The sequence below is a fragment of the Kogia breviceps genome, chromosome 17 (assembly GCF_026419965.1).
Source record: "Kogia breviceps isolate mKogBre1 chromosome 17, mKogBre1 haplotype 1, whole genome shotgun sequence".
Taxonomy (NCBI): Eukaryota; Metazoa; Chordata; class Mammalia; order Artiodactyla; family Physeteridae; genus Kogia; species Kogia breviceps.
This window is the reverse complement of record NC_081326.1, coordinates 59,114,253-59,126,537: the sequence shown is the minus strand read 5'-3', so window position 1 is coordinate 59,126,537 and position 12,285 is coordinate 59,114,253. Positions and strand designations below refer to the sequence as shown.

At 39.1% G+C, this 12,285-nt stretch overlaps 1 protein-coding gene across 15 annotated transcripts in view; it reads right to left on the bottom strand.

Moving 5' to 3' along the window:
- Positions 1 to 696: 696 nt before the first annotated feature.
- Positions 697 to 12,285, bottom strand: part of COLEC10 (collectin subfamily member 10) — a 432,701-nt gene continuing 421,112 nt past the window's right edge. For all 15 annotated transcript variants that reach the window (XM_067017928.1, XM_067017927.1, XM_067017926.1 and 12 more), the window contains 3 exons: positions 7,080 to 7,133; positions 5,169 to 5,264; positions 697 to 3,306 (listed from right to left, as the gene is read on the bottom strand). In XM_067017928.1, coding sequence (XP_066874029.1) covers positions 2,915 to 3,306; positions 5,169 to 5,264; positions 7,080 to 7,133 — 542 coding nt within the window. In that variant the 3' untranslated portion in view covers positions 697 to 2,914. The remainder of the gene's footprint in view (positions 3,307 to 5,168; positions 5,265 to 7,079; positions 7,134 to 12,285) is intronic.

The window sequence follows — 12,285 nt, the reverse complement described above, 5'->3', positions numbered from 1 at the left end:
TATCTACTTTATTCTCTTATGGGGAAAATAATTACTTGCTCATTTTTATTTTTGGTAAATCTTAATTTTAATATATCTGACTTGCTTTCCCTAAATCTGTAGTTATTTGCAAAACTGTAGTGACACTGTACGAAATCACCTCCTCAACATTAATGACATGTGTAGACATTCCTGAATTTAAAAAGAAACCAGTGAGTACCATATTTGTAAGGCAAGTTTCTGAATGCCCAGCATTTCTATTAACTAACCCTAATCTTTAACTTTGGAAAGCAATCGAGAGATTATTTGAGCCCCAGTTATCGCAAGAGAATCGTGGATGAAATTCCATTCAGTATAAGAGCAAAAATTATAGGCTGGAGAGAACACTGGATTGACAGTTTCAAACAGCAGAGTGAAATCCTGCTTTTCTTTCAAATGAGTTGATTTTGGTAAACTGCTTAGCTTCCTTGGACCTCAGTATTCTCATTGGAAAGATGGCAGTAAAAACGTCTGCCCTTCATACTTCACAGAGTTTATCAGGATCACATGGAAAATGTTATATGAAGACATTTATTTTGTAAAGCACAAAGTAAGTTTTATAGCAAATCTAATTAAGTGTGTGGTACCTTCAAAATTTCTCCCAGGCAAGGTCTCAGGATGAATTCTATCTTTGAAACTCTGTCATCTTCTCTTGGAAGCACTGGCAGCAATGATGAGTCATTGAGAGAAATGTTATTATTATAATAATCATAATAGAAATTAGAATAGCATGGACAGTACACCCAATTAATATTCATACTTGGAGGGCTTAGAACAAATCAGAATATGGATCCCAGTGTGAGCTGCCCATAGACAATGTTTACTGTCTGTTCCCTCTCTCCTCTTTTCTAATCCCTTTCTTTTCCTCTAATTTCTTTTCCTCTAGATTCTTGTTCCTCAAGCTCTTGGCTGGCATTCTACCCCAGGATACTGGATTTGATATGGTGTCCTGCTTTGTAATTTTGATTTAACTGACCTGCATTCAAAATATGCCACATCCTCAAAAATCTGAATTAGTAACTAATCTATTAACCTGAGGAATGACAAATATTGACTGAAGTCCTGTTATGAGCTGAATTGAATGAGGTATAAATGGGAGATCTTGACTTTGATGTCGCTGTGCCCTAATAACATCCTACACAGTCAGAACCTTCAGAACTTTTCCCCAGAGGTGAGAAGTGGAAAGGTCACAATTTTGGTTAGCAGACTGTTTTGTATGACTTAGAATGTGGATTAAGAATTGATTAGTTGCCAGCATTTAAAAATATAAAGGTATCTTATGAAGTTCCAGCTTTCTAACTTCTCTTAAATATCAGAACATGTAGCAAGATTGGGTCCTCCATGGCAAAAATAGCAGTGACTGAGAAGCAGCTGTTCCTTTGGGAGGGCAAGCTGTGTTCAGTGTACCAGGATCCCCACCTGCTCCACTTCATTTATTTATGTCATCCGTATGGCCTCTGTAGAACCTGAGTTTGTGACCCTCCATGAACTCACAGAAATAACCTAATTAAGTCCTATCTCATAACCAGTTAGTCATGGTTGAAATCATAGACAGGTGGTTTAAGGTGAACATATGTTGTTGATCTGTTTCTCTTACCTCATTAACTGTTTTGCCAGCATTTTAAACGTCTAATTATATGTCACAAACTATAACTGGAGCAGCAGTTTATAAGGGGATAATCTAGGGTTTTGTTGAACTTTTATTTTTAAATTTCAATTTAGAGCTGCTTTGAGGTTTGATCTACAGTTCAAAGTAGAATTTTACCAGCTTAGTAAACATGAGTCTCAGGCATGTTCCAAACTCCACACTTGACACATTCTTGTGATGTCATAGTACCTGAAAGCATCACTGATGTGAGATTTTTACAACATACAGTTGCAGTGAATAAAGGGCCTCCCACAAAATGTCATCATGCATGATATATTAGAGGCAGAGAAGGGTCTTAGAGACTTCGTGTTGGTAGCACCCTGAAGCTTCTAGAGTTTTCTGAAGGCTTCACAAACCCTTTCCTTCACTCTCCATGCCCAAGGGGAGAAAAGTTGCTATGGATAAACTTAAGATGAGGAAAAAGGGAGCCATATTAATAGAAAGGGGCAATTTAGCAGGAGGATTATAAATAATATTGTGTGGGAGCTAACCTTTTCTTTTTTTCTTTTCAATTTCTAGAGTTCCCTTTTCCTCAGATCAGAGGGTTAATATCTGGAGGCCTGGAATTTACCTGTGGGCCTACAGAAAGGGGGCCAAGGCTTGCTATACTTTAGTGAAGGCTGTCAACCAGAGGAACAAAAGTTATCTGTATGATTCCACATGGTACGGAACAGGGCACTAGGCTAGAAGTTCTTCATATAGAGGCTTAGAGTTGAAGTATTTCTGAGTCTATGCAAAGGAGAGGACCTTGCATGTGTGGCTATGGCCATGGTGGGTGACTGGTCAAAGAATTGGGGATCTTGAGTTCAAAGACAGATAATACCTTGACATTCCTAAGAGAAGAGCCTCTCATATGTCTGGTCTGGAGTCTAATCATCCCCAACCAACTATCCAATTATCCACTGGGCTAGATAAACAGTGGTTTACGGCTCTAGGGAGAGGTGGCAGAGCAAATGCCAAGTAAGGATTTCATTTGAGACATAGACAACCACCTCCTGCACAGCTAGTAATTCAAACTCTCTCTTGGGACCCATAACCTGGTGAGCTTATGGCTCAATAACATACTGTGTAGGAGAATGTTCTAAATCGTCATGGACGAGCATGGCGACAGAGATTCCAAACCTCAGTCTAGCATTTCTCACTTGCCTTGAGTCAGAATGAATTTAGTGTAATTAGACAGAAAAAGATGGATAAAAATAACTGCCATGGTAGTCACAGGGAAATGACAAATGTGCAGCAAGATGGAAGTTACTTTTTCTTCTTGACAAACTCACAGACAAAGTACATGGTAAGGTGGCACTCTGTGTCATTCCACCTGCCTGAACTCAGCATTTCCACGCAGTCCTCGTGGCCGTAGGGGTCACTGGGCTCACCCTCCTTCCAGTTGCTGTAGTTCTGCAGTGGGGTGTTGTCGGTGAACACGTACTGGCCCTCTCTCTCAAGGTCATTCACCCCGATGAACACCCGAAAGAAGCCACTCTTGGAGACGTAGTCTGCCAGGAGCATGTTGGCAGCTTCATCCTTCGGCATGGCTAACATTCCACCCCGGATCCGGCAGTGGGTCAGGGATTCCCTGTAGCTCTTCTCCTCCTGAACGATGTAGTAGAATTTCTCTTCGGTTTCCCTAATCCCTGCTATGACTTTGCAGCAAGGAAAAGGAGAATGTGATTATATATGTCAAAAAGAGAAACACTAAGTATAAAATATTGCTAATTTAAATTCATTTATTCAACGTTTAAAATTCTTTTCCAAGACCCTATCATGAGGCGGGCACTGATTCAATATTTTCTCCACCTTTCTAGCTGTCGAATGGAGAACAAACTCTTGTCATTGGTCCTCCCTTGTCTTTTTATCCTTCACTTCCCTCACAATGTGAAACAGGGAGCTATTTTGACAAAGATGTGTTATATGAACTGTCACTCAGCTCATCTCAGACCGTTTTTCCCCTCCTAGTTTATGCTTTTGCCACACTTACAGTTCCATGAGCATGACCTTCTCTCTTCCACTTCCGTGCCTTTCATGCCTGGAAGGTCTTCTTACTGTTTTATCCGGCAAATTCCTACCCGTCCTTTAGATCTTAGTGGAAGTGTTCTCTCATATAAGAGCCTTTTCAATGCTCTTGGACAGACATGGGCACTCTTGTGCATTCTCCCCTATGTTTCCATTGTCCCTTTCACCTCACAGCACTTGACACATTCTAGTCTAATTGTTTGTGTGTCTCTTCTACTGAACTGTGAGCATCTTGAGGCCAGTGACCATGTCTTTGCCACTCTGTAGCCTCAGTGCCTGGAACAGTGTTAGGGGGGTAAAGGTTTATTGGGCTGATATGGAAATAATACAGAAGATTGTCCCTATGGGCCAGATTCCTAGATTGTGAACATATACATCAATTGAGATGGTCTATACCTCACTCCAGGTACGTGAAGTAGACTGAGCTTCTGAATAAGATTCAGGACAGAATTGGGGACTCAGAATCATCCCGAGCTCATAATATGCTATGTACGTTTTGGCCTATGGGGGCATCTACATACATCTTTTTAGGGTCTATAAGTTAAAATTTACTAATAAATCTATGAGCACTCAAATGTTAAGGACTATTACGCTATGTTGAACTTCTGGGCTCTGGTTTATTCATTAAGGTCCAAGTCATGTCAGATGCAGCATCCTCTGTATAGGTTATAACCAGAGTTATAACTGAGGGTTAGTTCATATCAAACATTTCCTATGCCTTTAGTATTACAAGACGAGAATGGACACAAGATGGCAATTGTGTGCCTCCAGTATTGTACAATAAATATGGCTGGATTATAATAAATAAAAGTACAACAAAGTGAAACCAACCATAACAGTAACTAAAACAGTTCCCTCATCCATACTGTCTCAGGAGAGGGCACATACGCCCCACTTTAAGGGCTTTATTGCGAACTTTAATAGGGAAATACAAGGGAAAACAAAAATGACTAATATGGAAAATTGCACAATTTAGAGAAATGCATAATGTTCCTACTGATCTGCACTGAGGGTAGAGGAGTCATGAAACCTGTGTTCAGATCTGTGCTCCACTGTTCATTAGCTTGTATCTATGGATAAGGTAATCTCTCTAAGCTTCGGTCTAATCATAAAAATTATTATTATTCCAAGTACTCAAGAAAGTAGCTGTAGTTTTTATTATTACTTTTATCTTCTGAGATGCTGGCAGTTTGAAAGCTGGGCCCTTTTCTTCTTAAGGCCCAGCTAGCCAAACTCTGCCTCTTCTTCATTCCCCTCTCTCACTAATGCACCCTTTTCCACCCATAGGAACGCACATATGTATGTCCACAGGAAGTGGACCTGAGGTGTCCTAGAGTGAGTGGATAATTAGGATTTTGAGAGACCTTTAAACTGCTGACACTATCTCAGTAGGCCTTTGCACAAAGTTATTTCCAGCTAGGGATGTTGGAATTGCAGTGTTGAAAGAGATAAATCCACGGATAAATAGTACAAAGCAATAGAAGAGACTCACCATTCTTGACAAACTTCATCGATGCCTTGAGGCGAGCCACACTGATATCCAGTTGTCCAACAACTTTTCGGTATCTTCCGCAATCACAGACAGTCCCTTTTAAATGACAAAGCTGTGAATTCATGTTGAAGCACAAGCAGACTGGTTGAAAAGAGCAATTGCTCTCTTCCCAATATTTACTGTCTTCTAGTCTGGCTACGTCCCTCTGTGAACGGCTATGCTTTTCGTCTTTTCTTTAAGACAGGGTTTCTGATATACCTTGTCTTTAGGAATTCAGAAAATATCTTTTTAAATATTTTAAATTAGTTAAAACACAGTTCTAAACCAGATTTTTTAAAAGAACAGTAAATATGACTAACCGCTGTACACATATTGTGGACCATTTGGCATTTTTAATTTTTTTTTGGCGGTACGCGGGCCTCTCACTGCTGTGGCCTCTCCCGTTGCGGAGCAGAGGCTCCGGACGCGCAGGCTCAGCGGCCATGGCTCACGGGCCCAGCCGCTCCGCGGCATGTGGGATCTTCCCGGACCGGGGCACGAACCCGTGGCCCTGCATCGGCAGGCGGACCCTCAACCACTGCGCCACCAGGGAAGCCCCCATTTGGCATTTTTGTTGAACACAGAACATACCAGTCTCAGAATAAAATCTTTACAGCTTTTAAAAAACATATTTCTAGCCAGTCTTCTCTTTTGTTACTGCATTGTTCATTGGCTCACACAACTCTCCCAAGACAGGAGAAAACTTTCACGATGAAATTAATGTTAATTCTGGTTATCCATTTGGAGTATAGCTTAATGTTTCAAGGACTAAGTTTAAATCTTGTGACTAGATCTATCTTAAAATTTCAAAAGTCAGTTGTCCCATCTGTGGATTAACTATGATTTTAACTTCTGCCATTAATTCCCCTTTGCTCATTTAACTTTTCAATTACCTACTGGTAATGTGGCAGAGAAAGAATTGTAAGGAAAATGATGTAAAATTCAAAGGATTCCCAGATAACCAGCAAGGGGCTGCTGTATAGCACAGGGGACGCTGCTCAATATTATGTAACAACCTAAATGCGAAAAGAATGTGAAAAAGAATAGACACGTGTATATGTATAACTGAATCACTTTGCTGCACACCTGAAACTAACACGTTGTTAATCAACGATACTCCAAAATAAAACAAAAAGTTAAAAAAAAATTCAAATGATTCCCTCTTCCTATTTAATGGCTGCTTGTCAACATTTCCATTTGCTTTGTTTCTTTGGTTGTTGAAAAGCAAAATGAATTCTATTAGCCAAAGGAAAAAAAAAATCTGGCTTTATTTATCCACATTCACAGTTAAATATAAGGAAGTTAAAAGAGCTCTTAGAATTAGTCTGCACTACACCTTTATAGAGGATAGAAATAATTGAAGCTCACCAAGAACAAGCTACTTTTTTCCTTGCATCAAGTGCTGGAAAGAGACCTCTCTTTCAGTATCAGGGAGAAGCTCCCCAGCCATTGAGGCATGTTCTGTAACCACAGGGCCTCACTGGATCAGGCCAGTTTGCTGCTGGCAAACTGCTTGGCCAGTATTTGGCTGAGATGTTGGTGGAATGTAAGACGTGCTGGTCCAATTGTTGTGGCCCTCGTGGATTTTCCTCCTGGTCTCGGAGAATGAGGGCTGCTTTCTGATGTGCTGCGCTTGCTGCCTCATGGTAAGCATGGGAGGGGTGGAACGCACATCCTCCCCTTCCCCAGAGGCTTGGAAAGTCACCAGCAGATAGAAAGGAAATTTTCATTCTTCCCTTTCTTCTGGCCCAAGGAAAATGAGGTTAATCCCACTGAAAAGACTATTGTTTTTCTATAAACTATATTCATTTTTAAGATGAATAGATTTGGAATGATGCTAAAAATTAAGAAGAAAAACTAAGTATATTATACCTGCTTTGCCTTTTCCTCCAGGTATCCCAGGCAAACCCTTTTCCCCTTTGTCACCTGAAGAAAAACAATAGCCATGAAAAGAACAACTAAATAAAATAGTGTTCTTGATGAATAGACTAGAATGCATAAAATCTAATAAAATAGAATTATTTCAGGCAGACAATATCTTATACACCTAAAATAACAGGAAAGAGGTTTTAAAATTCATTGCAATATCTCCAACAAATACTCCTTGGTTTTATAAAAATAATTTGATTTTGAGTTGGCTGTACAGGTACAACAAATCAAGTCACAATTTAATTAGATGGAATGCAGAATTCCAGTTGGATGTATAAACGTTTAAGTTTGTGTCACTGATCTTACTAACGTGTTTATAATGTGGCCTTCTGGGCAAAGCTAAGACAATATTCTGCATGTTTTTAATTTAAAAAGTGCCATTGTTTTACATATCTGGATCAACTGATTAGCACTACACAGTGTCTGTGTATTTATTATGCCCTCAAATTCTTCCATGTGGCTTTGCCCTTGGATTTTCAAAAACATGTATTGTGCTTTTTCAATTTAATTCAACAAATACTTACTATTTACTTACTCTATGCAAGACATAAGACTTGCTTGGTACTTTGAAGGGTATAAAGAGAGACAAGATTAAACATGTGGCTTGAAAGAGTTTATGATTTTTGGAAGAGATGTGATGTATGCAAATATCCATAACACAAAGTTGTGTCAAAAATATGATACTGACATATCAACCTTGATAATTTTCCTCTCTGCTCTTTTTTGTATTTGACCCTTTTCTTATTCAGTCAGAGACATCCACAGAACAGTTCTCAGAGAATCAGAATTATTAAAGCAGAGAGAAAAAAATGTTGATTTTTTTACAACTTCAAAATAACCTCTTGAAGCCCACATCAGGCACAATAATTGAAAGCAAAAGCTTTTGATTTATAAGAGGAAATGTTTGCCTGAAGTTTGGGGCCCTGAAGTTCTCTTCTCAAAAGAGAAGACCCTGATAGAAGTAAAATAGAGTTTATGCTTCAATGGTGATCTGGAAAAAGAATAAGAAAGAATTCAGGGGGATGAAAACAGGGTGAAGGTCATCCAGGCTAGAGAAGAGTATGAGGCTTACTCTTGTAGGATAATGATGTGGCCAGGAATTGGGTATATGACCGAGGAGGCAATGGGGTCAGCATGGAGGTTCTGCCTAACCCCTTCCTTTCCCAGCAAAAGGGAAAACCTGGGAGCCACTCTAAAACCCCAAGGGTTCCCCGTGTTGCCTGCGTATTAGCTATTCTTTCATCACCTTCTGCTGACTGCTTTTCATTGAGTCCCGTACATATTGGCCACTGACCATGCAGAAAGGCACGCCTGCCAGGGCCCCCAGGATTTGCTGAGCCTTTCCAAATTGACCCATGTGGACACTTTTCTTTACAGTGATGCCAGACATTCATGAGGTCCCCAGACAAAAGGAGGGGAGTCCTTGAAACCCCAAATGTAGTTTAAGTAGCTGGGGAATGCCTCAGAACTTGTACTTGGATGAAATGAGACAATGGTGAAATCTACGACAATGGAATGTGATAAATACTATAAGAAAGACCATGAACAGAGATAATACACTCTGTCCAATGCAGAAGGGAGTTGGAAGAGGTAGTGCCCCAGCTGGGAGAATGAAGGAAGGCTCTCCTGAGGAGACGGCATTGGAGCTTCAGCAGGTGAAGGAGGTAGCACCATAGGAAACAATGTAGAGCAGAGGTACAGTTGGCAAAGAAGCATAAAAATATGCCGAGCACCCTGACGAGGAAGATTGATCTGGACACACCTAAGCTGTGTCCTGCGAACTCCTCATTTTCCTGATATGTAAATTGGAAAAGATAAGACTAGATTTTGAGAGTATGTTAATGGAAGAAAAGGAATATATATTTGCTGAGTACCAATCATTTGTCAAGTACTGTTTAGATACTTTATAGGTATTATCATATGAAATCCAATGAGCTAGGTACTATCATTATCTTTATTCTACAGCTGAAGATATTGAAGATCAGAGAGGCAAAATAAATTGCTCAAGGACATCTAGCAGTTCAATAGCAGTGCTGGTATTGAAACCCAACCACTTCTGACTCCCCAGTTCGTGGTGTTTTTCAAATAACTTAACCGATGACTTGATGAAGGGAAGCAAAGTCTTCAAAAAATGTTATAAAAAGTTGAAAGGGGGCTTCCCTGGTGGCGCAGTGGTTGAGAATCCGCCTGCCAATGCAGGAGACACGGGTTCGTGCCCTGGTCCGGGAAGATCCCACATGCCGCGGAGCAACTAAGCCCGTGAGCCATGGCCGCTGAGCCTGTGCGTCCGGAGCCTGTGCTCCGCAACGGGAGAGGCCACAACAGTGAGAGGCCCGCATACCGAGAAAAAAAAAAAAAAAAAAAAAAAAAAAAAAAAGTTGAAAGGAATATCAGTCCTATCATCACCAAAAGCAATATGGACTTGAAAGTTCCTATGAATATGGCTTAATATTTTAATTAAAAATAGTTTATTTTCTTTATATGTGAATCCTTTCAATTCAACATAGGTTGAAAGTCGATTCTAGTTTTGCTATGATCCTAGTTCTGGTCTAAGCCCAATAATGAACATTAAAAAAAAAGCATACAGAGAGTATTTGCTTTAGAAAATGATAGGTTTGGGGGGACTTCCCTGGTGGTCCAGTGGCTGGGACTCTTTCACTGCCGAGGGTGTGGGTTCAATCCCTTGTCAGGAAACGAAGATCCCGCAAGCCGCACAGCACGGCCCCAAAAATAGGTTTTTAAGGAAAACAAAGTGCACATAAGAGACCAAGGAGATGAGACATTAGCACCATTGTCTACAAACAGAATGAAATAAAGGAAATGCCTGGTAGGTTTTCAGAGAAGGTAAAGATGGCTGTGGATCAGAGTAGGGAAAGATTCATTGAAGCAGTAGCCTTTAACTGGATCTTACTTAATGTGGGAAATAGATACTTGAATTGATACATGGATTTTTTTTTTTCTGAGCAGATGTAAGCACTGACTACTTTCCAGTATTTTGACATGAATTCCTTTCCTTTTTTTTAACAGATAGGAAAGTCAAAGCAGTGTGGCAGAATGAAAAACCATGGAAGTCTGAAAAACCAGGGCTTCAATCCTGACTATGCCATTTAATAGCTAAACATGGACAGGTTACTTAATTCCTTTAAGCCTCCATTTCTTTCATTTTTAAAGTGGAATAGTGGTACCTTAAGTCATAAGATCATTAAGAAGGGTAAATTAGATAATGTTATCATGGGATTAGGTCTGTGCTTGACTCCCAGAGGATGTTCAAACAGTGTCAGCCTCTGCCTTCTAAATCAGAGTTATGGTAAAAGAAAGCATGCCAAGTACTTAGCCAATTCATGGTGAATGTGAACTCATAGTGTCTACTCCCCCCAAATGAAATCTGGTTTAAAGCATACACAAAAACTTATTTTTGACCCATAAGTGAGAACACCTCTGTGTTAACTGTCAATGTTGAAGAATTAGAGGTTGCATTTAAACAAACAAGCACCATAATACTTTCACTGTAAAAAAGATTATTAACCTTAAGTAAAAGCATCTATTTTGTCATGAGATTGAATTTACCTACACTAAATCATCCTTTCCTATTTCTGAAATGAAATATTGACATCCAGAAAGCTACCTTATCCATTCAAGTGACAATATTAAGGTCAGCCCAGAAAGCTGAGATTAATCTGAGTCAGTGAAAAATTTAGAAGGACCAATGACAAAATGAGAACAATACATTTCAAAGTTCAGATTTAAAATGAAATTAATCCAGGTGAGCCAGAGTACTGAACCTCCATTTTTAAAAAAAAATTCCAGGACATGCTCATAAATTTGAAATTCCAGGACATGACATAGCTCTGGAGGAGAAAAAAATCTTAACCAATGGTGAAAACTGATGTTAAGGGAAAGTGATACTTAGAAATAAAGAGTAGAAAAGAAGGTCACATCATAGGAAATAAAGTATACCATTTATTTTTTCATCCTTAATGCAACAAACATTTAGAAAGTTTCTACTGTATAGTAAACATTAGAATAAAATGGTTAAAAAGCAGCATCCTCACATACACCTTATATTTATTTAAACAAAGAAACCTGATATAGCTTTCGTTCATTTGTTTCCTCCAGAAATCCACAGTGTATTGGATGAAACAGTCAACCTAATAAGCCATGACGATAATAAAGTGATGGAGGTGTGCACTAGGTGTATAGGCAACTGAGTTTGAGTAAGGAATTGCCTGAAGAAGATAAGGTTAGTTAATCCTATCCATTCCAGACTGTTACTTCTCCAATTTTTGGAAGTTCATTCATTTTAAGGCTCTGAAAATTATACGAAAACTTTTGATCCTACCCCTTGACCCTGTCGTCTACCACCCTTCCTTCCAAAGTTACCTAGTCTTATTCGGTGAAAGGATTAAGACTAGGCTCAAGATCATGAACTTCAACCCTCCTGGCTGGAGTCTCATCTACATTTGGCACATCTAAATTTAGGAATGTGCAACATCTAGAATAATTAATGAAGGTCTTGAATTCTGGACGTGTTTGTGGCAATGACTTAGCCCCCACTCTACTTCTGCTCATCTCTAGGGCAATACTTGAGATCTTAACCTTATATATCTTGGTCGCATCTCAGAAATCTTGAAGTCCAACATCCCACACTCTGGCTACACCTTTCCCTCCCTTTAATCATTCGTTAAATGAAGCTGATAGAGCCAGAAGCAGATTCATGATGTATTTTTATCTGAAGCTTATACAATTTGAGGAGACTTCTTTAAAAAATAAATACTAAATTACAAATGACAAAGTACTTATAAAAATGAATCCTTATTATAAGAAAACTAAGTCACTGAATTTTAAAAGTAGCCAATTACCACACTACAAAATTCACTAAAAATCATAAAAATTTTAATAAAAGAATTTTGTACCTCTATAATTCTTTTTTTCCCATATATTATGTGCTGCATATGTTTGGCTGCATTCATATACATCCATTGGCCTATTGATAGGTGCATCATTTCCCATTTCAAAAAATATATTATCTTTGCATAATTCAAGTTTGGGGTCTGTTTCTGCATTGGTCTATTTGTCTCTGCACTAAATCAATACTATCTTAATTGTTTAACTTTATAATAAATATTTAAATGCAGTAATTTAAATCTTT